The sequence below is a fragment of the Cyprinodon tularosa genome, unplaced genomic scaffold, assembly GCF_016077235.1.
Source record: "Cyprinodon tularosa strain WSP-4 unplaced genomic scaffold, ASM1607723v1 ctg17, whole genome shotgun sequence".
Taxonomy (NCBI): domain Eukaryota; kingdom Metazoa; phylum Chordata; class Actinopteri; order Cyprinodontiformes; family Cyprinodontidae; genus Cyprinodon; species Cyprinodon tularosa.
In genome coordinates, this window is record NW_024038531.1 from 559,211 (window position 1) to 585,558 (window position 26,348).

General features: G+C 38.0%; 1 protein-coding gene across 3 annotated transcripts in view; it reads left to right on the top strand.

Annotated features, from left to right (window-relative positions):
• The window catches only part of enox2 (ecto-NOX disulfide-thiol exchanger 2), a 321,929-nt gene that overhangs the window by 143,625 nt on the left and 151,956 nt on the right, over positions 1-26,348 (top strand). For all 3 annotated transcript variants that reach the window (XM_038281359.1, XM_038281357.1, XM_038281358.1), the window contains one exon: positions 6,120-6,266. In XM_038281359.1, coding sequence (XP_038137287.1) covers positions 6,120-6,266 — 147 coding nt within the window. The remainder of the gene's footprint in view (positions 1-6,119; positions 6,267-26,348) is intronic.

Below are 26,348 nucleotides of genomic sequence, written 5' to 3' on the forward strand. Positions count from 1 at the left end.
CCTGCCTCCACCCAGCCTCCTGGTATTTATGTTCTCCCTCCCCCTGGGAGTGATACTCGCTGACATCGCTCCTCCCTCCTGGCCAGATGTTGAAATTTAAACAGGCCATTCATCAGCCAACAGATACATGAGTAGCAGCAGAGACAGGGGCAATGACCCTGCAAAGACGTTGTTAATATGCAGGTTTACATGCCTGCGCTGAGATGCTTTTGCTCATAACCTGCATTACTGCCCTTTATGTTCAAATGGAAAAAAAGATTTCAGCTGGTTTAAGCTTAAACTCACAGAACCAAGCGTCGGACTTGTGATTAAATCATTTCATTTCCTCTGTGTTCAATTTTCACACTGAATTATTGTGGTTACTTAAGAGCCAGATGAGATGTGGGATTTCTCTCAAGATTTTACAGGCGCATGAAGCCAAGTAGATCTACTTTTAAATTACAACCTAAGCACCACATTCATAAAGTCATATCAGCGAGAGAGAAAAGTTTATAACTACAGTAAAAATTTCGGGACATTGTGAGTGGAAGCGAACATTTTGTCCTTCATGACCTGTAATATGACATTATCCCCTGAAGCTGAGTGGTATTTCCCTACCAGCTGTTCTGTATTGTCTCAACCTTTCCACTGCTTCTCTTTGCCTCTTTTTCCTGGGAACTCCTTCCTCCCTTTAGTGGCCATCTCCCTAAATGTAAACTGTAGCTGTTTATTGCTGACAGAGTTAGTATTGCCACAGTAATGGCTTTGTTTCTCTCTAAAGGATTGACAGTCATCTGTAAATAAGTGTGACAGATGGATTTTCGGTGGAGATCGACTGGAGAGATGTGTGAGAGCCCTGACAGGAGATCCATTTAAACTGAGTCTGCAGCCAATGTGGAGCCTGCAGATCCTCCACCCACACATTCATTATGTTTCAATCCCTTATGTCTCATGTTCTTATCTGTATATGCAAACCGATCATCTGCCTCTACTATGAAAATATGACAATGTTTGTAGATGTGTGCTTTTCCTTGTAGAAATTTCATACAGTTTTTAAAAAATACATTTCCATATCTACAAACTTTAGTAGAATTTAATAGTTGAAAACAGTCTAACACAATTGTGGCGTTAGATGTAAATGATACATGGTTTTCAAAAATGTAATTGTGGCAGGAATTTCTATTCAGCCCCCTGTACCCTCATACCCATACAGGAAATGCAGTTCAACCACTTGCATTATATTAGTCAAAGATAAATCCCGTTATAGTGCTGCTCAAGAAAGGAGAGAAAAAAAAAAATATTTCCAATTTCTCTAGCTGGATGAGTATTACAGAAATCTGACTTTCAGATGGGATAATCTGATGAAAAACAACTTTTAAGCTGGGGACACATCAAGGTGAAGGCATTTAATGGTAGCCTAGTAAACTAGCCCCACCCGCCAGCGGCCAAAATCATTTTTGCTTGCGAGTGGTCTAGCCTCGATCAATGCCCCAGGCCCTAGAACTGGCTGACCAATCACAACGCAGAGATGCGTTTTGAATTTCTGGATGCAAAGTGGGCGGGGTTTTGAGGGTGGGACGACAAAGCTGCGCAACACTACAGAAATCACAACAAGGAATATGGCAACTATTATTGAACAGTTCTCGTTTGACTCAGCTTTGGAATCAGTTTTGGCAGAATTAGACTTTTTCGTTGAAATGTGAGCAGGAAGAGGCTCTACGCTCGTTAATTTTTAAGGACGTATTCGTCGTTTGTTTACACTCCCCCACCAGCTTTCTGTCGTGCTTACTACGTCGCAGTCAGTTGCGCTCATTGGTCAGAGCGTTGGCCAATAGGCACAGACATGGTTTGAAAAACAACGGGTTGATCTCATCAACAATCTTCTGATGTCTCATCCATCGGGGCCAGACTAAGTTACACATTTAATCTCACATTAAGTCTGGTTTGTCAGGCTACTTTAATGGGCTTCCCTTAGTCTGAAAAGACTTCAAACAAAGTAAAAACTATTTAGTTTTGGGTTTGAAAAGAACAGAGATCCCACAGAAGACTATATCTGCTGACTAGTATTCATCAGAGCAAATAAACTCTGTTACAATGCATCAAACTCCTAAAATCATTATTTAATTTAATGGAACGAACATACTAGTAGGTGGCTCTAATAGGGGGTATTCTCTAAACTGGCTGGTTACATTTCTGTCCTACTCCCTAATTAAATACAAGACATTCACCATTACCCCTTACCCTTTTTCTGCCAGTGAATATGATTTGGAGAGTTTTGACTGGATTCTTTGTTATGCTCAAGTTCAGATTTTATATTAATTTGACCTGAGTATTTTTTCTGCTATGGAATGGAATTTATTACAATGGAAATACCATCTATTGTTCAACTGTAGGTGAATTCAAGGTTGTTTTTTTGGAAAAAGCCAAATAAAAGTATACAGGCACACAAGATTAAGAGAACAATGGGGAAAAAAAAAAATTGGGGGCTGAAATGCTCAAATAAAAATTAAGAATATTTGATTGTAGATCAATTTAGAAAAGTTAGGGTATTAAATTAGGTCGCATTTCCATTAAACCCTTTGTTTGACCGTCTTTGGTGTTGATTATCCAGTTAATACCATCTTTGTCTTTAATCACCAAGTGATTATAATTGGATTGAATGAGTTTATATTTCCTCAGTTCATTCATTTTCACATTGTTATGAAATCATCAAAAATGTAAAAAAAAAAAAAAAAAAAAAAAAAAAACAATCAAAGCATCTTTCACTCTATTTGTTTTTTTACTGGTAGTCACATTTGCAGTGGGGTGAGTAAACTTCAACCTTAAAAATTTGATACAGGATTGTTTGCAATATGTTCACTTTAGTTTGCTTCCCTGTCACACATTTGAAGACTCTATTCTTGATCCCATTTACAAATATACAGATTGTAGTGCTGACTTAGCCCATCACCTGAACCCTGACTTGGAAACTGAATTTGCCGACTGGTAATCTAGGGCATTCTTGGGATAGAAAGTTCCTAAAACTGGGGTATAGGTTCACTTTCCAGGGCTAAAATGACCCTAAGGAAACAGGTAAATCTACAGTTTAACTGTTTCGATTGAGGCAAATATCAGTGTCATAATGTACAGGACATAAAATACCTTGAACTCTATGGTTATAAAATGAAAAAGTCTGGAACGTTAAAGGAATATCAATACATTTGCAAGGCCCTTAAACATTTTTCTCAGATAAAATGAACAGATCAGCTTGACAGCAGCGTGATGAAATATAAAAGAGAGACTTAAGTGTGTGTGAGCTCTCTTCCTAGTGCAGCTTCTTGTGTGTTTCATTTTCTTTTATACAGTATCTTATTTGTCAGTCAATATTATAGGACAGATAAATCTTGCATCTGACTGATTGAAGTCATAAAGCATAAAGACTTCCAGCACCTACATTTGTCTTATTTGAGCTGTTGCTACATGTAAAAGACATTAATGTGGCAGTTTTAGAGCTGTGCTTGAGCTGCAGAAGAGAGGATCTGATGCTCAGTTGTGCCGCAGAGGGAAAACAAATTTGAGCACAAAGAAATATAATACATTTTTCATGAATGCAAACTGAATCTCTCCAGGATTCTGCACTGAATTACAAACATAAAATGACAGAAATAACAGAGATAAAACAGGACAGACAGTTTTACCAGAGAATAAGAGTCAAGCAAATTCAACAAATGTGTTTTTTCCTTATCATTACTGCTCCTGTTGACATATGTCTTCTCTTTACCTTTTATCTATTTGATCCGAAATGGATGAAATGTTTTTGTCATTTTGGCAGTCTGTTAAATTAAGCTTAATTAAATTCAGTTTATTAATAACAGTTCACAACACTTTATCTACACAGTCAGTTTATAACTACCTTTTAGTTGGAAGAAACCTCGGGGTTCAAAATACAGGCAGACGCAAAAAAGGGGACATAGAAGCACTGATCCATGAATACTTTCTATTTAGAGAACATAATGGTCATAGCTGGCTTTGTCTAGGCAAGAAACAGTTAAGCAGATGATCTCTGAGATGATTTTCATGTCAGGAAGGATAGAAGAGCACATTCAGTTTGTGAGAGTAAAAGCGTAGCCCATAGTTACTTCTAGGAGAGAAACAGAACTAAACACTAAAAAAACTTTATCTTTATCTTTAGTTAAATTTATCTTTAGTTATCTAAAGTTAAAAAAGGTCAAATAGTAACTTTGTATTCACTATGCCTCATAATAACATCTGCACGATGTAATGTTTCCCATTTAACTTTGCAACTTATAATAAGGTGTTGGTTCTATATTTATTTATGAAACATTAGATGGTTTGGAGATCAGTAGTGTTTTGGAATAAATAGTCCAAACAGACCTGATCAAACTATCAGAAAGCACAGGGATTTATCAAACTGATTATCCTCAGATGATCATTTTCCTGCTTCCTTAGATGTTTTTATCACCTCATATTATGCTGGTCAGCAAATCCAATATCTTATGTTGAAAATCACCTTCTTAAAAACAGATATCCTGATTCAATTTGAAATACATGTTTGATCAGATCCACATTCTATTACAATTTTTTCAGAGACACATTCAAACCTTATGATTTGTATAAACAGGGTTTCCGCGGGTCATTAAAAGTCATTAAATTATTATTATTTTTTTAATGAAGGCCTTAATTTGCATTAAAATTCATTAAATGTGATTATCGGGGAGGCATCAAGAATGTTGGAGAGAGTGCGGGGAGAAAGATGTCAACCATTCCCATGTTTTTGGAAGTGTTCAAAACTCTTGGAGTTTTGGGAAATGATTTGCATTGTATTATGTGAAGTATTAGGGTATATATTTCCAATGAAACCTGAAATTCTCTATTTGTGCGATCTTGGAGATTATGCTATCCATGAAAAAGATAACTATTTGGTAAAAGTGATGTTGATAGCAGCAAAAAAATGGGGGAAGTCAAACTTGGCATCAAAGGACCAATGGATCACGACGACTGAAGACATATATTTCTCATGGAAAATGAACCACAGATGGAAAAAAAATGGGAAAAATGGACATTATATAAACAGAAAAACTTGAAAAGAAGGTGCTACCAAAACATGTTCATGTTAGTGTGCTTTGTTCTTTTTGTTTGTATGTGCGTTGTATCATAAAAAATAATAATATGTAACTGACAAAAAAAAATAAGATTATATTATTATTATATATAAATAAGTAATGGTTACTTGTCAATGGCATTAAAATAATTTCTTAGAGCATTAAAAGAGCATTAAAAAGCATTAAATTAGAGTTACTCGTTCCTGTATAAACCCTGATAAAGCATATTGTGCCAATAGGGCTGCATTAAACAGACCTGTTTAATGAAGTGAAACTGAAAAGTTCTTTTATTTCACTAATTCAATTCACTCAATAAAACACATTGTACAGACTGATGTTTTTAAGCCTTTTTTCCTGTTAATTATGGTGATTTTCTACATACAGCCAACAAAAACATGACAATCAGGCCCAGAATATTACTTCAGACAAATAAAGCATTCTGTTACACAGAAATGTGCTTAATGATTAGCATGTTAAATACCTAACAGAAGGCAGTTGTTATTAAAAGGCACTTTTTAATATGTCAAGTGAACCTAAGTGCAGAAAAAAAAATTTCAGCATTCAGGATATTTCTTTGTTCTATCTTTTAGTAGGTAGTCTTGAAGAAAAAGTCATTGTGTTAGACAATTGTTTATATATTGTTTTGCTTTCTGTATGCCGGTTCGCACTGTTAGCCTAAACTTAACATAACCCTGAGCTTTCCAAAGACTCCCATCATTTCTACATAAATGACAGAGTTTGAAACCTTCAAGAATGAAACAAGAGTATTTCTACATCTTTTAAGCCTTCCTGTCATCCTCAGAAAGTCTTGCTCATTTTCGTCTTTTTTTTTACGGCATGAATAAATGGCAGTAATCTTTTAGAGAGTAATTTCACTGCCTCTTCTGATTCCTTATTCAACATCTCATTGCTTTCATATATCTAGCAGAGCGTTTCTCGACGCGTCACTAACATGTGGTCTCTATAATGGATTGCAGAGCTTCTCTTCATCAGGTATGTTCTTACTGAAATTAATATTGGGTTTCTTTTGTCTTGCAGGACTCAACACTCTGCCATTTGATCCAGCAGCCAACAACGACCCTCTCCAGTTCAACGGTTCTAGTGGCCCCCTTGGGCCTGAGTGCTCTCCTTTGGAAAACACGGCTGAAAACGGCAAAAAGAGAAAGAGAGTCAGCCTTCCTCCAGGTACTTAACTCTCCCTCCCCAGTATTCCTCTACAGCCTCAGGATTACAGCAAGATTTTAAATCCTCATCATTTTTTTTTTTCTATGCCATTTCAACTAGGTGTCTAAAAGCTCAACTGAAGAACATCTCTGTTCATTCAAAAGCTTTTTACCACACCTAGATTTCATAGCTCACTATTTTGCTCCTGCTATTCCACTGACATCCAATAACTTTGTGGCATAATCCTATTATTGGGTGGCAGTGTGGACATAAGTGGCTTATTCTTTAGTCTTTGCTGTTTTCCGTTACCTTGCCATGTCCTGAGGCTCTAGTTGTCTGGCCTGTTTAGGGGTCGTGCAGCTGCTGCAGGAAAACTGCTCCTTTGAGATTGTGTGCGAGTGTGCAATATCTGTGTCTGGATGTCTGTTACCGTGACAACACCGCCTGCCAGTCACCGCTCCAGCACGCCTTTGGTTCTCCCACACAAAGCACTTGACTCGTCACCCAGGGAGTGGCACGGCGGAAAGATGTATGTGCCCATGTGTTTATGTAAGTGCGCTATAATTAAACAGTAATTTGAGTAAGTGGCTGGTCGCTTGGTAATGTGTCAGATTGAAGAAGGACTTTCTAATTAAAGAATTAAAGAAGTTCTGACTAATGAATTGCTTTATAACTAGACAGAAGAAAGCCCCTTAGACAGTGAGGTGTTGTTCCATGTTCTCTGCTTCCTTGGCCATGATAATTGGACTGCCTTAATAACCTACACTATAAAAAGCCCTTATCAACTTGCAATCTGATTTTTAACATGTTTTTTGGGGAAATGGATCCAGAAAATGGATGCTCAGTGGAACAATGGGTAGCACTGCTGTCTTGCAGCAAGGTGTTCTGGGTTCGATTTCCGCCAGTCTTTCGGAATGGAGTTTGCCACGGTCCAAAAAAATGACTGTTAGGTTAATTTGTTTCTCTAAATTCTCCTTTGGCGTGAGTGTATGAATGGTTGCTTGTCTCTGTGTTGCCCTGAGATGGACTGGCGACCTGTCCAGGGTATACCCCACCTCTCGCCCATGGACAGCTGGAGATAGGCACCAGCACCCTTAGTGACCCAACTTGGGATAAGCATGAAGGAAAATGGATGGATGGATCCCCACAATTGGTATCTGTCAGCAGTATTGTGCCTAATGAACATATTTCATATTTCTTCATGTAAAATCACAAACATCCATGTTTTTTTAATATTAGAGGTTTATTTCTAATTTAATTTCTTGTGTTAAACATTCTTAGAAAGATAAATGTGTTGAAAATGAATATAGTCCTTTTCTTCTTAGGCTTTTTCAGAGTTTCCTCTGGCTTGTATTTTATATAAAAAGCCAGCTAATGCCCAGTTATGAACATTTTTATAGATCATTGTGAACATTTCCCTTTGTAAAATTCTTAAGCATATTTTCAGGCCCCCACATGCTGTGCTTTGTATTATCACTAATGTTGCAACTGCAGGTGTTTTGGAATATGTCTCCATGAGTTTTACACATCTAGAGACAGATCTTTTTACAAGTTTTTTCTTTTTAAAAGTGCTCAATCCCCCTCAGATTGGGTCTGGTTTTTGGGGGTCATTGTCCTGCTGCAAGCTGAACATCTGACCTGGTCTCAAGTTGTTTGCAGTCTCCAACAGGTTGTATTCCAGGACTTTATGGCTCAATTTCCATCCACTTTCTGTTCCCACTAAAGAAGAGGATGGTGTAAAAACAATGGTGCTTTCAGAGAATTGCTTTCCTTTACATATTTTTTTAACTTAGACCAGAATGTCCCCAAGCAGGATTTGCAGAAGCTCTCCTTAAGCAGACGGTTTCTTGCTGCCATAGTTTAAAAAGAAAAAAAGGCCAACAGATTGCCTGATTAGAACTAAGGATCTCTGAAGCTCCTCCAAAGTTCCCATGGTGGTTCTTGGCTGCTTCTCCAGTTAATGCCCTCCTTGCTTGGCCTCTCAGTTTTCATAGTTTAAACATTGCTTTCTAACTGATCCAAGCTTTAACTTTTTCCAGACTTTTTTTCATGTGTTATCTGCTGTATAATGGTGCATTCAAACCAAACGTGTTTCCAGCAACCAGAGCAATCGACTTACATTTTATCCCTATGTAGGGGCGTGTTTAGGAGAGCCTTGTTGCAGCAACCAATAAAGAATCGAAGGTGGCTGTGATAAGGATAAAGATTTTTTTAAATCAAAATTGAAGATGGGAAAAATATTCTTGTCCTAGAAGGACAGTTAAATCAGTCATGGTTCATCCTCCTGCCTCAGCTCCAGAGCAGATCGCAGCCAGTAAGAATCCCAGCCATCTCTGCCGGGGTGACTGAGCTCCAAAATGCTGCTTAACTTTACTTCTGTTGTTCAGGTGATCCTACACCAAAGAAGGATAATTTTGGGTCCTACTCAGATGTAAGACCCATGGAAAGTAACTGTGGTCCAGTTTGATTCTTAACTGGGAGCATCTCTAGTGGATTCAGGGAACCTTGCGCAACTGTTTGGGCTCTCCATAGAAAGTAAAGCACCCTGACCGGATTGATAAAATCCAGATCTGAGATGCTGAGATGAAATCAGCAATGAGCAAATAGGAGCTCCCTTTGTTTGATGACGGGGTGAAGAGATGGGAGTGATTGTCTCCCGCCATGCAATTTGATGGTTATATGTCAGGCGAGCGACAGCACCACCTAATGTGGCGACTTTGTCACAGGAATCGCATTCGGTGTGAAAGCACAGCCAGAATGGAAAATAAATTATACTCACCTAGAGTGGAAGTCTTGCACACTGACTTGGCACAGTTTTAACACCCTATACCCCTCCTGACGCAACAAGGATTCAAACCCCGCATGAATAACACAGATCTAATACAATACCCCAGAGAGGGACACGATTAGATTCTAACATAACAGTGTGGTCGTTTTTAACAGCCAGTGGCTGCGTTTGATAAGAAATACAATAGAAGTGATTGAATACTTAAAGGTACTTTAGTTTCCTCTAGTAATAAATGTGATGCAGCTGGATTTTTATTAGCTTCTTATTTATTTTCCTGAAAAATGGTGCTAAGACTTATGCAAAACCTTCTATTAACATATTCACCAAGGTTAATGGGAAATATAAATATCTGCTGTGTTAGATTAAAAAAAGTATCATTGTTATCGGTATAAATGAATTCTGTAAAGAGACGGATCAGTTTAAGTGTGGGAAATTATGGCCTTCTTTCTATGCTGTAATATAAACATGAGCGATTGCCCTCTGCAGCTCTGACAGCCTACTGTCACATCATTAGTGTGTCTCTAAATGGCTCTGTCAGTGCAGGACTTTCTCTGCTACTGAAACTAAGAATATTCTTTTCTTCTATGATATTGCAGCTTGTGATGAGGGAGAGAATATTAGAATCCCTTAAAAACCTGTGAATCAATCAAGAAAGGAGCATGCATTTTATCAACCAAACATACCACTGCCCTTCAGAAATCATAATTGTATTGTTGATTACTACTATGTCTTGAAATTCTTTCTTCTACCGTAAGATTGATGGATGCATGGATGGATGGATTAGCCTGATAAACCAGACTAAATGTGAGATTAAATGTGTAATTTAGTCTGGTCGCGATGAATGAGACATCGGAAGATTGTTGATGAGAACAACCTGTTGTTTTTCAAACCATGTCTGTGCTTATTGGCCAATAAGCGCAACTGACTGTGATGTAGTAAGCGCGACAGAAAGCTGGTGGGAGAGTGTAAACAAACAGCGAATACGTCCTTCTTCAAAATAAATGAGTGTAGAGCCTCTTCCTGCTCACATTTCAATGAAAACCCCAGGTCTAATCCTTCCAAAACTGATTCCAAAGCTGAGTCAAACGAGAACTGTTCAATAGTTGTTGCCGTCTTCCTTGTTGTGTTTTCTCCAGCGTCACGCGGCTTTGTCGTCCCGCCCTCAAAAACCCCGCCCACTTTGCATCCAGATTTAAAACACATCTTTGCGATGTGATTGGTCAGTCAGTTCTAGGGCCTGGGGCATTGATCGAGGCTAGACCACTGGCAGGCAAAAATAATGGGACTAGTTTACTAGGCTACCATTAAATGCCTTCCAATTAGTGTGTCCCCAGCTTAAAAGTTGTGTTTCTTCAGATTCTCCCATCTGACAGTCAAATTTCTGTAATATCCTCCAGCTGAAGAAAGTGGAAGTCTTTTTTTTCTCTCTCCTGTCTTGAGCAGCCAGCCAGGTCTAGGGGCTGGGGCATTGATCAAGGCTAGACCAAACTTGGATGGATAGATGGACGTGTTCTGTATTTACAGATTGCTTTAGGAATAAGTGGAGTGAAGGTTTAGACGGCAAAGACTGTTTTTACTTCCAGGTGATTGGCTAGTTTACTAGAACATTGCTAAGTTGCATTCACATTAATCAAAGCTGTAATTTTCTCTTTCACAGTGAAGATGCAGGGGTCATTTGGGTAACTCACCAATCTTTGCTGTTTGTGTTAGAGAGTAATTTATTTTTGCTATTAATTTCCTTATTTTGATGTTGTTATCAGGTTAGAAGCGGTCTATCCAGAAGCTTCTCACCTTGTTTCATTTTATTTATGTTGAAAGTCCTCTTTTATATGTCTGCTTAAATGCTGTAGCTTACAGAGTGCGTAGCTTCATGTGCTCCACATTCCACAGCGTTTGTATCTGCAGTAAAAAAAAAAGCAGGTTTGATTACAAATTTCTTTGACTTGACCTGCCATAATCAGAGGTTCTGTCTGTAAGCTGCTGCTGCTTCCTTTGAAGAATTACAAGGTTAGGTGAGGTCTAAAGCAAATCAATCTGAGGACTTTATTGTCTTATAATTTCAGATTCTGTCGAGCTCCTGATTGCCTTAAGTCTCGCTCAGGTGCTTCAGCCTCTCAGTGAAGCACTGATTCATTAGCAGCCCAATAGACTAAGTGTCATCAAGAAAGTAATGGATTGTTGTTTTTCTCTCTGCCTTCTCTACAATTACTGCTGCACCTATAAAACTATTAGGCAAGTTTGCAGTCATTGAGAACAACGCATGCATCTCCATTTTCTTCCAGTAACTCATTTAAGGGAATTGAAAATTGATAAACCTTTTGATGTGATTTCCAAAGGCTTTATTCTATCATTTCTGGCTGACTATTTGTTGATGTAAACACCAGGCAGAAGTATTCACACCTCTTGGATATTTTGTCACAGTAAAACCACAAACAGGGTTTATTGGGATTTATACGGACAGAGCAACACAAAGAAATGGCTTTTAAAGGGAACTTTCTCTTCCAGTTTGCCTTAAGCCATGTGGGCAACATGGGAAAACATGCATACATACAACAGAGCTCCCCATAAAGGCAACATCCATCTGTTGAAACGCGGTGGTAGGAAGCATCATACTTTATGGATACCTCTCATCAATAAGAAAGAAAGAGAGACGCATGGAGGAAAAGTTGCTAGAGGCTGCAAAAGACCTGCGACTGGGTTGGAGGATTGCCTGCCAGCAACACAGTGGTTAGATCAATGGTATCCATGTTAAAATGATCCAAATCTGATGGAGAGGTTAGTTCTTTGTTGGGTTTTTTTCTGTCGATACTTGAACATGGACGTTTTTTGTTATTAAAAAGCAAATGAGGACAACTTTAGTTGTGCAAAGTGAGTAGCAGTGAACTCCTAAGCTAAGACAAATTCAGATCCATGCTTTTATTTCTTCTTGTGTTTTAATTAAGTTAATCTTTTTTGTATTTAAATGGTCCCAAACTCTGCAGAAAGCTCCCATTTTAGCCTCCCTGCAATGGCTTTACATCAAATTTTAAATGGATGTTAAAATCTTAGTGTTGACTTTAGGGCTGAAACAAATAATTGGATTAATATGATCAATTAGTTATTGAGATAATCATCAACTAATCAATTAATCATTAACTGGAGAGTACAGACTCTAAACGTGCCTTTAGCTGACAGAGCAACCCACTTAGAGCAGTTATTACATCAAAATTGTAAAAAAAATATATAAACATTTTGCATTTAAGATTAAAAAAAGTATATTTTCAGTCCATCAATATGCTCTATACAGAACTCCTCAAGTGAAAATGTTTTAGTTTCACCTGGTTTGATTTCATGCAAAGCCTTCTATCCGATTATTAATCAATTAATTAAAAAAAATAATCTACAGATTAATTAATTTGCAAAATAATGGTTAGTTGCAGCCCTAGTTAACTTACAGAGTCTGCTCTCTGATAGTTTGTCCTCCACACCTCTGGTCGCATCTTTCTGCCCTCTGGTCAGAATCTTCTCATGGTTCCAACACTTTTTAAGCTGTTGCTCCATAACTGTGATCTACTCCTCCATTGTCTCTGTGTAGCTGTTTCTGGTGTTGCTTTCAAAAAGCAGATAAAGGCATTTCTGTTTACTTAAGCTTTCGGTAAACTCTGCTTTTTATAATTTTATTTTCATTATAATTGTATTGTTTCTGATATCTTTTAGGAAGCAGTGATTTTATCAGTAAAAGGGGCTCTATAAATAAACTTTCTTCTTCTAAAAGACTTGCATCAAAATGTAGGAAGTGGTGAATTTAAGTAATTTTAAGTCTAGAAGTGCTGTGCTTAATGAGGTTTTTTTTTTAGGTCGAAAGCATGAATATTAACACTCTCTTTTAATTAAACATTTTTCAGCAGCTGTTTCCTCTAAACGTGGAGGCGAGGCACTCGGCCACCATCTTTGCCCTTTTATCCCCTCTGTCCTCTCTGTTTGTGTACACTCTGTGTGCCTCTGTGTGTTTGCCTTTTATTAATCCATAATAAGTGGAGCCTTGGGGCTGCAGTCACACTGCAGAGATTTCCCTACTCCGTTTTTTTTTTTCTTATCGTTTTATTTTTTTTTTTTACGGCGCCGGAGATGGCGATTTTTCCCCCTTAAGCCCTGCAGGTGGTGAAAGGAATCAGATTCTGAAATGATCTGCATTTTTTAACAGGCAATATTCCTGTTTAACAATGAATAGAAACATTAATTTAGCAGAAGCCTTTCAAGCCGGATTTCATCGTCTCACACCTGCTATGATAACGCTACGCTAAGGATAATCTTTAATTTCTCTTCTATAAACAAAGCCCAGTGTACAGCTCAGAGAAGGGAAGAACAGAATATTTCTGATGTTATGAGTAACATTTGAACAGATTTGTCACTGAATAAGTTTCCTGGATTGAAGAGAAGTTTTTTTATTTTCTTCAGGTGGAATCAAGGAGAGTCCAAAGCTCTGGGAGGTCCTGTCAACTGCAGTAATGAGGTGTTTTTACTCACTGCACATAAACCTTGCCTGCAGCACTCTTCTGCTAACTTTTTGTATCCGTGCAGCCCATGATGGGTCAAAGAGAGTGCAAACACATTTCCTTTTTTTGGGGAGGGTGGAGTGGATGTGGTCTAACAGCTGTAACATATACACCATTTTACACTTTATTGACACCCCTGGTAGAAATGTGTAAAAAGCATCAGAATACTTTTTTTTTCTTTTGCAGCTTCACAATTTTTCCTCTCTGAAAGTTTTAGAAGAATCCAGCCTTTTATTTGAGCAGGGAGAAACATTTCACACATTTTTTCAGCAAAGGTGATGTAACTGCTGTTACCCCTTCTTTCAGTACTATGCCAGTAAAACAGTTTAGTGTTTTCTTTTAAAGTTTCATAAGGTTGGTGCTTACAGACAGACGGATCTCTGACCGTCTTTACATAATCCCCGTAAGTCATCTAGAGTCCAGCTCTTACTCTCTCTTCTCTTAAGTTCATCCCACAGGTTTTCTAGATTTATGCCTGCAAGCTTTATAGTCATGAAAAATAATGTATTTTCTGTGTGTTTGAACCGTTTCTGTGTGGATTTCATCATGTTTTGGATCATTATCTTGCTGAAAGGCCTACTGATGATCCAAATCCTTTTTTTTTTCTGGCATGAAGTAGCATTTTTTTTATTAAAAATGTCCTTTTATATCAGACTTTATGATGCTGGAACTCTCAATTCAGACCAGTACATTTCATTCTTTAACATTGAAGTCATTGTGGAGGATTTTCGCTAATTTTAAAAAAATACCTGCCTTCTCCGCTTTAAAAAAGATACACATGCACAACCCTGTATGTGCTCCCTAGAGGGAACGTCTATTAAATGCATGCGAGAGCATGCATGAGCCCATTTCTCCTCATGCCTGCTCTGTTTAAAAGTTGCTGATTGCATCTCTCATACAAGCTTACTTTCTGGAAGAAGATTTGCAATTTTTCCACTATGTCAGACTCACCACGGGTAAGTTAAAATACAGGGACGGGCATGTAAACATATCACCAGAATGATTGACAATTAGGCGGATAACTTATTTTGATGATCCACCTAGAAAAAGAACATCCTCTGCTATACCTTTAAGAAGATCGGGAGTCCATTAAACTGCTCATATGTGTTATCCTTATGCACGGTGTTAATATGTGACTCTTCAGATACAGTATCAAATGAATAATGTTCTTCTTGCAGTGCTTTGGCTCTGTTTTCAAATTCTCACCCTTCGTGTCAGCATACCCACCTTTATTGTTTTAATAACCAAAAGCTCAGTTTTAGAGTGAAGCAGACTCCACATATGTAGGTTTTCTGGCGGCAGAAGAGACCTATTTTATCACCAGTATCACTTCCAATCAGCTGGTTGGGATGGAGATGGTTTTTACTGGAATTTTGTGATCCCCAGACACCTAATTTTCCTGCAGTAAATTAGATTAAATTAAATATTTTCCCCTCCTAAACCTTAATTTTTCATGTGACTGTTGACAAGCTAAATCTGGGTCCCTAACTTGCTGAATGTTAACTAAAATGGGGCTGTCTCTGCGAAAGGCATGGATTATTATTTATAAGGTGCTAAAATAATAAACATAATAAAATGTTGTATTTAACTTTTTCCTAACAGTTTTTTCTTTATTTTTACTTTTTTTCCCCTCCTGACTGGATCTACTCACAATAAGGGCTGAATCTTTAACATCTTAGCAGAAATTTAATAAATGTGGCCGATGCTGTATGCATTGATAACTATCTATACAACACAAGGACATACATCAATCTGTTCAACATAAAGACTGCTCGCACTGAAGCCAGACTCCATTCCTGTGCTGTAACAAATAACCGTGTGATAAAGCTTCACCAAGCAGAACATTTGGCCTTTGCCTGAATGGGTTTCATGTAACAAGGTTGTTAGACTAGGGGAACAAAAGTGCTGACTAGTGTTCAGAACAGAGGTTTATTTTCAAACCCGAGGCCCGTTGTATGGATTTATCCAGAGCATTTTTAATACCAGCATTATGTTGATATAAATCGATCAAACTTTTAACACAAATGCCAATTCACAGGCAATAAGAGAATTGTGTTCTCACCAATCAAACCGCTGATGCATTAACCTTTAGTGGGAGCCAAGAGAGGAGGATTGAATAAAAATGCTATTGATTCTGCAGGCGAAAGGTTAATGTCACTGAGCTGGAGAAAATAAGAAAGCAAGTTGTGGAGGATGGGTGTTTTTAATACTTATCAGACAGCTGCTGCTGCGTTATATCCCATATAACAGTCAGTGTTATTTCAACATGCATTTGTATTGGATATGCTGAGACTCAGTAGAGTCTTGCAAAACACATTTTCCTGCATTAGAAAAGCAATTTTACAGCTTTATCGTTTAGACAGTTTATTTCTTGCAGGGGGATTTATTGGTAGTTTTTACACTGCTGCTGCAGGTGGCTCTGACAGAATAAAAGAAAGCAAAACTGTGTAAGATCGCCCAGCTGAAAAGGTAAACCTGGCTCTGCGTGTCATTCTCTGAAATGATGCCAAATGTACGCATTTGAGTACAGAGGAACCCAAGCAGAGTAGTTTTACTCCATCATTACCACTGGAACAACAATGACTTGGTGTAAACCATTGCGCTGTTTTGGCATCTGCAGGAGGTATTTTAAAAGGTGAGACCTATAAGGGAAATCTGTTTCAGGGTTTGTATTAAAAATTGTCAAAGCTATTTTGTCAGTACAAGGTCTGTGAAAGCATGCAGTTTATACCCGCTCTCTTTTCCACTCTGGCCTTCTTGTGATAAATGGTTTTCAGCCTCACTGAGTTTCCCTTGTGTGGAGCACTACAGACTAGAAAGATGCACTTCACTAAACTGACAGCAGGATCACATTTTGAAAAAGTGCGGCATAATGCCTCCTGCATTATATACGACAGGGTTCATTTTTCCTGTGATCTCTTTTTGGAAAATAATGTGGTGGGTTGTTATCGGTAGTCTTTTGGCTTATTGGAAGATCAAACATTTAACAAGATGGTAAAAATGTCATGGAGGACAATCAGGTCAGCTGCTTTTACATCCACAGAGGTGGGCGTAAAAGAAGAAATATCGGAATTTCTTTTTAGGCTGAAAAGTGCTTAATTTTTAATGTAAAATGCCTCATTTAAAATAAACTGTATTGCACCCATTATAGAGTAATACAAGGCAGTTGAAAAAATGTTAAAATGCTAATATAAGCAAATATGATTCGAGCCTGACCATCAACTCTGAGATGTTTAAATATAAAAAGATAATAAATTCTTAGATGTAAGTTGTTTAACAATCAGTATATATCAAGTCCTAGTTTTCTGTTATTTTTTTTTTTAACTGCCTAGTTGATCTTTCAGTGATTTCATTAATACGCTATCTTTACCTTTTTATGCATGTTACATTAAGCCTGGCGTACACTGCGATTTTCGGGGTGATTTTCCAGTCGTGCTAGAATCTTTCAATCGGGCCGACTTTCAGCCTGATCGTGCGTTGCGAGTCGTGTAGTGTACAGGGGGTTAAGAGTGGCTATCAGCCTCTCACGACCACCTCCCGATCAAGAATCGTGAGAATATCAAACATGATTCTTCTTTTTCTTACAGACCGTAGTAGCCACGTTTGCTCAGCCATGCCTTTTTGCCAAATACGTAGTCGCCTTTTCTTTTTAGGGCTTTCAGCACAAAATTGCACAAATTGCCAAGGCAGCGCGGTTCACTATAGTGAGCTTAATATCCCTCTTCTATTTGTTTAGCTTCAGGATAGACGAGTCCGAGCAGCTCCATCTCACTGTGGAGCTGAGTCCGACGTGCTTTTTAGTCGTACAGTATGAGCAGGTGGATCACATCAAAGGGGTCGGGCGAACATAAATCGTGAGCTGTGAACTCACACTGTCAATGAAACCCTGCAATAATTTGTACAATGTGAGCTGTAGCTGCGTGCAACGATTGAAATAAATCGCACAGTGTACGCCGGGCTTTAATCTCACCTGCTAAAGGGTAAAACATGCCCCATTTTTTTCTGTCCTGTTTTAATGGGAAACCCTTCATTCTGCCAAGGTTCTGCTTGGAATTGCTACAATTGTCAAAATGGCTTCCAAAATACAGGTTAAAATTGTTCAAACTCTGTGCATAGATGATCACATCGCCACTTCCTGATCAGAGAAAGTAGATGTGCTGTTTGCAGCGCAGGCACAGTGCAGTCAAGGTAGGTGCTTCCAGGTAATTACTGTCCAATAAAAAATGTGATGGCAACTGGTTTTCGAGTATAGAGAGGGGTTCATGAGAATCACTTAAGGTAAGACAAGGCGAGGCAAATTTATTTGTATAGCACAATTCAGGACAAAGACAATGCAAAGTGCTTTACATGATTAAAATATAGGAAAATAAAATAGAATCAAAGCAAGTAGGAAAAAAATAAGAAAATAAATAAATAAAATAAAAATAAAAAATACAAAAATGCAGTCTCAAACAATGACATCTTTACCAACTTCTGTCAACCCTGTTGACTTTATAGGTCCCGGACCTATTTATTTCAAACACAACGTTGTTTTTTCAAACCACAAAATCCCTGACCTTGACACGATATGGTACCCACCCAAGGTAGATTCAAACCCAACATGTACTTCCACGTGGGCCGCCTAGCAGCAGTCGCTTGACGTTTCAACTACCTATTATGGACACTACAGGGGGATTCCACCTACAGTGTCCTGCTTCACTGTGTCCTCCTATAGGAGAACCAGTGTTACACCATATTCTGCCTCTAATGGGTAGAATATAGTGGTTACTACTATTGGTCCAACTCACCGTGGCAGAGAGTGAGTCATTGCGTTGTATGTAATATGGAGACCTAAACGAGGGTGTCTCTGCTGCACTACCTAACCCCACATCACAACCCCATCCAGTCCCTGATTAGTTGACGCAATGTAAATTGTTAGAGAAGTTTCAATTTTGTTTACTTTTGGCCAAGTTTCACTTTGCGCTCTCTGTGGGTCTACCACGCCTGTGATAGATAGCGAAGCTGCTTTGCTCTGATTGCCAAATATGTGCTTGATAATCATATAGTGAACTCACCTTTTACATGGGAATAAAACCACTTAATATAGACATTGCATTAGAGTGTTATATAACTTTAGAGATGCAAGAACCAAGTAAAATACCATTCCTATGAAGAAATAGCATTAAAATATATAGTTAAAAGCTTAGTGTTGCCTTAGTGTGTTCTAAGCCCAACTTCTAATATGATTTTTATTCATTTGACCTTGTTAAATGAATACAAATCATTTAACAAGAATCATAAAAAACGTCCTATTTGTCTTTAAATGTGGGACTTTAATAAATGTCTAATCATTTTAGCTCTTAGATTTTTAAGGATGCTTTAGTGTTTCAACTGTTGCAGCTGCATACAAACCTGCAAACAGTACAAGCTTTTTTGCTTAAACATATAACAAAGGCAGTCGTGTTTTAAATGCTTGAAAAACAACAATATTTGGCATTGCAGGAGTATTTTATTGGATGCATATGTTTAAGCTCAAGAATGGAATAACAACAAGAGTGCATGACAGTCTGAAGACGGTCCCTCCCTTTTCTTATTCCCCTCTCGGTTACGAGAGTTTAGTTGTTTCTAGGGCTGCTCAGGGAGAGATAAAGTCAGTACAGAATCTATGTATGTCTTTTTATGAACAATGTGTCCTCTTTAGTAAAATGGTTCAGCTCATAGATGACTGCTTTTGATCAGAGTCAGAGTTATCTAATCCCATAGTCTTCATCTCCTCTACTGATGATCATCAGAGAAGGAAATTAAATCCCCATTCATCTTTTGTCTTCTTTCCCCATTAATCTTCACTGTGTAGTTTTATAATTGTGCGGCCATGCTCTCTGCCACTTGCTTGTATGCTTGATTGTTTGGGGGTTTTAATGCTACTTCCTGTCATCTTGGAAAGCCTACAAATATGAGCTTTAAATAATTTAAAGCAACAGGGTACTCCGGTTTGTCTGTAAGCTCAAGCTGAAGCTAATGGCAAACCTCTCTAAAGATTTGACTATAAGGGCTCTTTATCTGTCTTGTCATGTAATTTATTTATTTATCTTCTTCTGAGATGAGAAGAAAATAGATGTGCACAACCTCACTTGGTCTTTCCAAAGGAAACCAACTAATGGCATGAAATGCAATGACTAATAACTTTTTCCCCTGATGATTTAAAGACAGAGTTCACTTTATGTTCCCAAGGCTTACAATTTTGTAAACCTTTCACGCTTTTTTTAAGTCTACAGATTTTTTTATTTATTGGTCTCAATGATTTTCAAGCACTCAAAAGTAAAGCTTGTTTTTCCAGTCAGGAAAAAGCAATATTCTTCCAGCAGCAAAGCAAGCACAGCAAAGGATTTTACTGGTGATGGAAGACCTAACCGTAACCCTATGATGGGTTCAAAATAATGTCAGAACAGATACGCAGTTGCAATATTAGGGTAAACTCATTTCTAGAGATTTGCAAAAAAAGCACAGCAATTTGTTTAACCTCTTAAAACCCACCGGATCGTCGGCGACCCGGTGGACCTTAAGTGGGGGTAATAATTCAGAATGCAGAAAAGTCCACTGCTAAAATTTTTTACCAGCAGGTGGAGCCATTGGGCCGGATTTATCAAGATCCAATTTTGCGTGCGGTAATTTGCGCTCGCAAACTGGAATTTTGCGCGAGGGGCTGAACCATGGTTTGCGGGTGATTTAACAAGAGCGATTGCGTAACTGGTGGCAGGTGCAAAACTGTTGGAGACGCCCTATTTAAATGATGGTTTTGCGCGTTTGGTGGTTTGCGGCACGGCGAGTTTGGACAGCAAAGAAGTGTGACTGTCACACAGAGGAACGCTATATGTGAACAAATCTGTAATAAAGTAAACGCTGTTGGTGAAACCTTGCGAACAGTGGATGAAGTAAAAAGAAGATACCAGGATATTAGAAGGCGAACCAAAGAAAAACTGGCATATAACAAAACATCTGCGAACAAAACAGGAGGGGGCACAGTAGATGAGATGCCTCTGACCAGCATTGAGGAACAAGTACAGCTGACGCTCTGTGAGGAGCAAATCACTGGAATTGCAGCTCCAAAATGGCAATGCTGGATAAACGATATGTTTTGATTGTTTCCTCGTTCATTCCAAAAATATTCACACGGAGTGAAAAAATGCGTTCTCAGCGTCTCCTTGCTTCATTTCGATGTCTCCTTCTTGCGACAATAACCGCTGCCATGTGTGCGCAATTACGCATACAGACCATTTGCACCTTCTTTTGAAACGTGTTAAATATAGAGTCAGATACCGTAAGCAAAATTGCTTTCAGGTTTGATAAATCACTTTGCGAGTGCTAAATTAATATATTTACATGTTCTCCTCCCACAAGACGCACTTTTGCGTGTAAACGCCCCATATTGCATATTCATTGCAGAAAAAGTACTAAATGGATAACAGGCGCTATTTAGCACATTTTAAAGGCCAAATCCTTTTAGCACGCTGTTGATAGATCAGTTTGTACATTTTTTAGCGTGCGCAGTGAAATAGCTCACGTTTTTATACACGCAAACCTTTGATAAATCCGGCCCATTGTGCGCAGCTCCAAGCTGACACCAAAAGTTCCAAACCCCACAGCTCTGGAACTGTTATAGCTAGAGTTCTGAGATTTTGTGCATTTGTGTTTGACATGATGTAGAACAAATATAATACAATAAAACCTGCCTTTTCTCAAGAATGTCTTTATTACTAATTTTCAAAAAAAGACTTATCATTTCAGAGAGTAAAAAAAAAAAACTTTGAGTCATGTTTGAACTAATGCAGGTTGGTCTGTGCTCTAGTCACCCAATTTTATTTATATATTAGGAAACTAGAGGGTGTTAGCTTTCAATTAATGTATTGCACATGTAATTTGGGCTTACAGTTACAAGTTATCTGCTTTTCCATTTGGGTATGCAAAATAAACTAGTATTACCCAAAACAAGGTGGATGTTAAGAGGTTAAGGATAAACTTGGTGAGGAATTATCGCATCGTTTTTTATTTTTGCTTTATTGAAGCAGCTGGATTATTGTGGTGACAAATTACGTAAATCCCACCAACAAAGATATGGATTGCGTTAGGATCCAATCAAGAAAACAAATTTCTTTGCAGACTGAGGTGGATGAGCACAACTGTTACATACCAGATTATTTATATTAGTCAGAGACTCTAAGCTGGAAAAGCAACATAAGGCCCCTCCTTCTTACTGAATACATAAGTACTGTCCTTTGGTCACAAAGCCACAGTCCTTTGCCTGATTCGATATTATCAAACCACATTCTGATCTAAACATAAAGTTTGAGGTTGAATTAAGTGTGCTGGTTATTTCCTGCCAATCAATCTTCAGTGTGTCTCAGAAGGCAGCTTATAAAGCCTCTTTCTCACGTTAATTTAATGGGTTAACCCGGGTCTGATGTTCCCACTGTATGCCGACCGGAGGCAAGATGTTTGAAGGTGAATTTAACCTGGTTAATTGCCGAGTTGTTTGACCCGGTTCGACATGGGTCAAACTAAAAGCTAAAAGCTGATTGTTCCCGGGTTTAAACGCGTTTTTCGGCTATTGGGAAAAGGGGACGATTCTACTGTGGAGCTTTTCATATTTTACAGTTTTCAAACAGTTGGCATGAAATACTTTAGGCATATTACAGTAAATTGATATTTTTCTCTGTGTATATGTTTTTCTCATTAAATATTTGTCATTTTCTACATATTTGTATCCTTTAAACCACCTCAGGTGAACAAAACTGAAGAAAGGACATATCACCACATGCCTGGGTTCCTATGCATATGTAAAGAAGGGCTCTAATCTTGTACTTTTCTTGTAGCACCCCCATTCCCCCTCAGTTGAAATCAAATACGCTATTTCCTCTTGAGTGCATGTTCTCCAAAAGAGACGGCTCCACCAAGATTTAAGGGCTCAGATGCTTCAATTACAAATGTGAGAGCTATTGAGAGGTTTTATCTATAGTGTTCATCAAGCCACCAGCGACTCTCAGATCTCTACAAGTCTGAGCAGGCCCTGAAACACCAAAGAAGAAGCACTATCTGATAGGCTGGATTACTTGATGAATTATTAATCATGTTGATGCAGATCAGTTTTGTTTCTGCCACTAATGGAGCTACATTTTGTTTGAGCTAACCTTTGTAGGCATTTGAACTTGCCTGCTGTGCCTAATCAAGCAGACGGGTTTCTTTTTTAAAATCTTGTAATTAAAAGCCTCATCTGACATTAGATTTAAGGTTGTAGCTAAAATTGAGTTGTTCGATGGTATCTGAACAACAAAAAAAGGAACCTAAGCCTGGAAAATACTAGAATGTACAGAGAACTCCTTTTTTTTCTGACTTGCACTATGCTCACAGTGGCATATTCATCACCATCACCCTGCAGCTTCACTCTTCTTCTATCAACACCTTTCCTTCTCCGTCTGCTTCCCCCACAGCCCTCAGTGGGGTTAACTGATCCATACCAGCTGCTTCTCACTGCTAGACATTAAAGGTATAACCAGCTTGATGTGTATGCATGGTCCCCCCCCCACACACACTTTTTATGCCAACATGCCCCCTATTTCATTACAGGTCTGTGCACACATGCTTTCACTGCAGAGGTCTGAATAGGATTCAGCTTCAGCCTGATTGGGGAATACAGCAAGGTGGAAAGCTAACATTTTGGTATTTGTTCAGTGTACAGTATCAGATCAGGTCTAGAAACTTTCTTTTGTAGCTTGTAAGAAGTGCTTCACCCCTGCAGTTTTCTGTATTCACCCCATTTGGTCATGCAGAGCACTGTTTATATCAGAAAAGTTGTTTGTGTTCGCCTTCTACCTGCATTTCGTCAAATATTTCAACAATGTTCAAATGGAGAGCAACCTACAGAGATGGTAGAAAGCTTTCCTGGCTCATGTGTGCACAGAGTAATGGACTGCTGTGGATTAGTTTTTCATGCATATAACAGGCCCATTGGCAAGGTTTGGAGCAGTTTTGAATCTTGCTTAAGTTTCTTATGTTTTATAATGTAAGATCTCTTCTTATTTAAATGTTTGACAGCATTTTAAGCCGTCCTATCAAACTACAGTTCCTCTGTCTGAATTCTTAGAATGTTGTTGACATGCCTGGGTCTGACAACTACTTTATCTTAATCTGGAGAGATTAGGAGAAGATAAAATATTTAGTTTACCAAAGTATCCATAATGATACATAGGGCAAACATTAGAGTAAATTACTTTTAATCATTAGTTAAACTTTGAAAGTGTTATTTTTTCTCATTAAATTTAATGTAGAAAGCTATATAAGATCAAGATAAGAGTGAAAATCTAGTCTTGAGCAAAAAAATTATAAATATTTTTGATTCACAAAATATGTTCTTTTTATTTCTTTAATAGGAATAAAAAACACTTTTTTACTTAAAAAGTATTTTTGTGGGTTTGTTTGTATGTCAAGTCCCTTAGCTAAAAGATATGCATTGCATAATTTCAGTTTGCCTTGACAAGAAACTTAGAAATATTGCTTTAGTTATAATGACGTTTCTTTGATAATATCCTTATTTATACTGAGAAAGTATATATTTCTTCACAATATCTTCCTAAAGTATAAACATTTTGGTAAAAAATAAATTCTTATTTGAGTATATTCATTCCAGAAGGGAAAGGACATTGTGCAGATTTCACTGTTAAACATTTAGACTGATCAATTTTGGACGTTTGACAATAACCCCTGTGCTTTTAGGCTTGGAGTGAAAAAAAGGAAAATGTAGAAAAGCCCCTCTTGTCCAGCAACGTTTGGACGACCGATGCTGAGAGCACCTTTCCATCCACAAGTCCCTTGGAAACTTTTTAGCTCATTGCACCATAAACTGTTTGACATACCAGGAGATAAAAAAAAAATGTGGTGGCGTCTTTGGGTAAAGGAAAAGTGAGCCCCTCTCAGTTGGATACTGTCCAAATATATCCCTGCTGGTTCAACAAACAGTCTTTCCATGGCCATCCCTGTTCCCAGACCTGAACTACACAGAACACCTGTCCAGTAAGCTAAATTAAAAAAAAAAGGAGCAGGAAAGATAAACATTTCAATTTTAGATTAAATATGAGCTTTTACTTTTGCAGTAGACGTCTTTACCAGTATTGCCAACAAATGTTTCTACTTCCTGCAGTTTTAGATTTAGTTTTAAGAGTATTTGTTTTTAACAATGCCATTTTCTGAGCTGTGCTGCTTTAAATTAAGATCAAGCGTTTGTTTTTATAGGTCAGAGTTCATTTCTATTGTCATATTCTTTAGTTTTAATAAAGGTGTCAACAGCCTCTTGACTTTCCTCTGTTCAGACCGAGTTCCCCCTCAGGTGTTTGTATTGTATAAGTAGAGCTAATGGGTTTAATCTAAAGTCAGCAAACCAGATAATTAGAGTTATTAAATTCCAACTTGAATGTCCTTGGCCAGAGCTCCCTTTAAGCTGCTGGTTTAAGGCTCTGCAAGGGAAACAAAGTGCTTTTGGTAAGACTTTAACGGCTTTCATTTTTGTGTATCCCCAGAGTACTTTTTATCAGTGGTTTTTATCAGCATCTGTTCTAAGAAGTCAAACATGCAGTATTTTGCATTTTGAAGCCCAACGTTCAATCTCTGTCTTTTTGCAAAGCTTTGTCTTGCCATTAGAGATTTTAGCTGATAGGATTTTATGTTGATTATTAATACAGCGAGCTTTACAAAAACAGCTGTCCGTGTGTTGATGTTCCTGAGGGTGGAGCTCCTTTAACTCTGAGCTTTCCAGAGAGATGCTAACATTTCCACGTTCAGCAACTTCCCCGACAGAATTCAAAACACACAAGTATAAAAGATGAGCATCTTTCCATCCCCTGTCTAGCTTGCTTATCTGCTAAAAACTTGCTCTTTTTTCTGCCCTAAGAGAACCATGAACACTTACTGTGAAAAATAGTCTCTTTAAAAAGCTTCTTATGTCTGCCTTCTGATCTGACTTCATCTTGAGCATCTTGCCAATGCAAATGAAATCAGCTTTGGCGTCTTCTTTACACAGCAGCACCTTTAATGTTGAAGAGAGGTTTGTCTGCTCATGTTAATACACATTTAATTACATTTTGAGCTTGGCTGTCCAACTAGATTCAGGTTTTGCTTTTTTTTTTTTTTTTTTTTTTATTGCTGCTCTCCTATATATACCTTTTTCTAAATACTATCAAAATGCTTCAGTTTCAGAGAACTTACAATAATCCTTGTAAAATAAACCATAAAGTTCATTTAAAGCTGGATATTATCATTTGCATGTAACAGGATAATGAATGCATAAAAAAACCCTTTTTATGGAGATAAGAAGTTTGACTGAATTAGTCAGTATTTCCTATAGACATGCTATGAATCTTCTCTGGTGGGAAGTTGTTGCTTAAAGCTGAAGGGTCATTATTATTCCAAGCCAAAAGACTGCCAGGTTTTGTCAGGAATTTGATGCATTTCTACACCTGAGGGTTTTCTGCTATCAATGGTTTTACTTATAGCCTTGCTCAACAATGCTGCTTTCAAGGGGGGGGGGGGAGTTCAATTTTCTTTTTTCTACCCACCACTACACACACACACACACACACACACACACATATATATATATATATATATATATATATATATATATATATATATATATATATATATATATATATAGTTACTTTTCAGCCTCTTAACAAAAATGAGAACACACACACACCCACTCACCCACACACAGACACACACGACCTGTTGCGTACACAGACGGCAAGAGTGCTG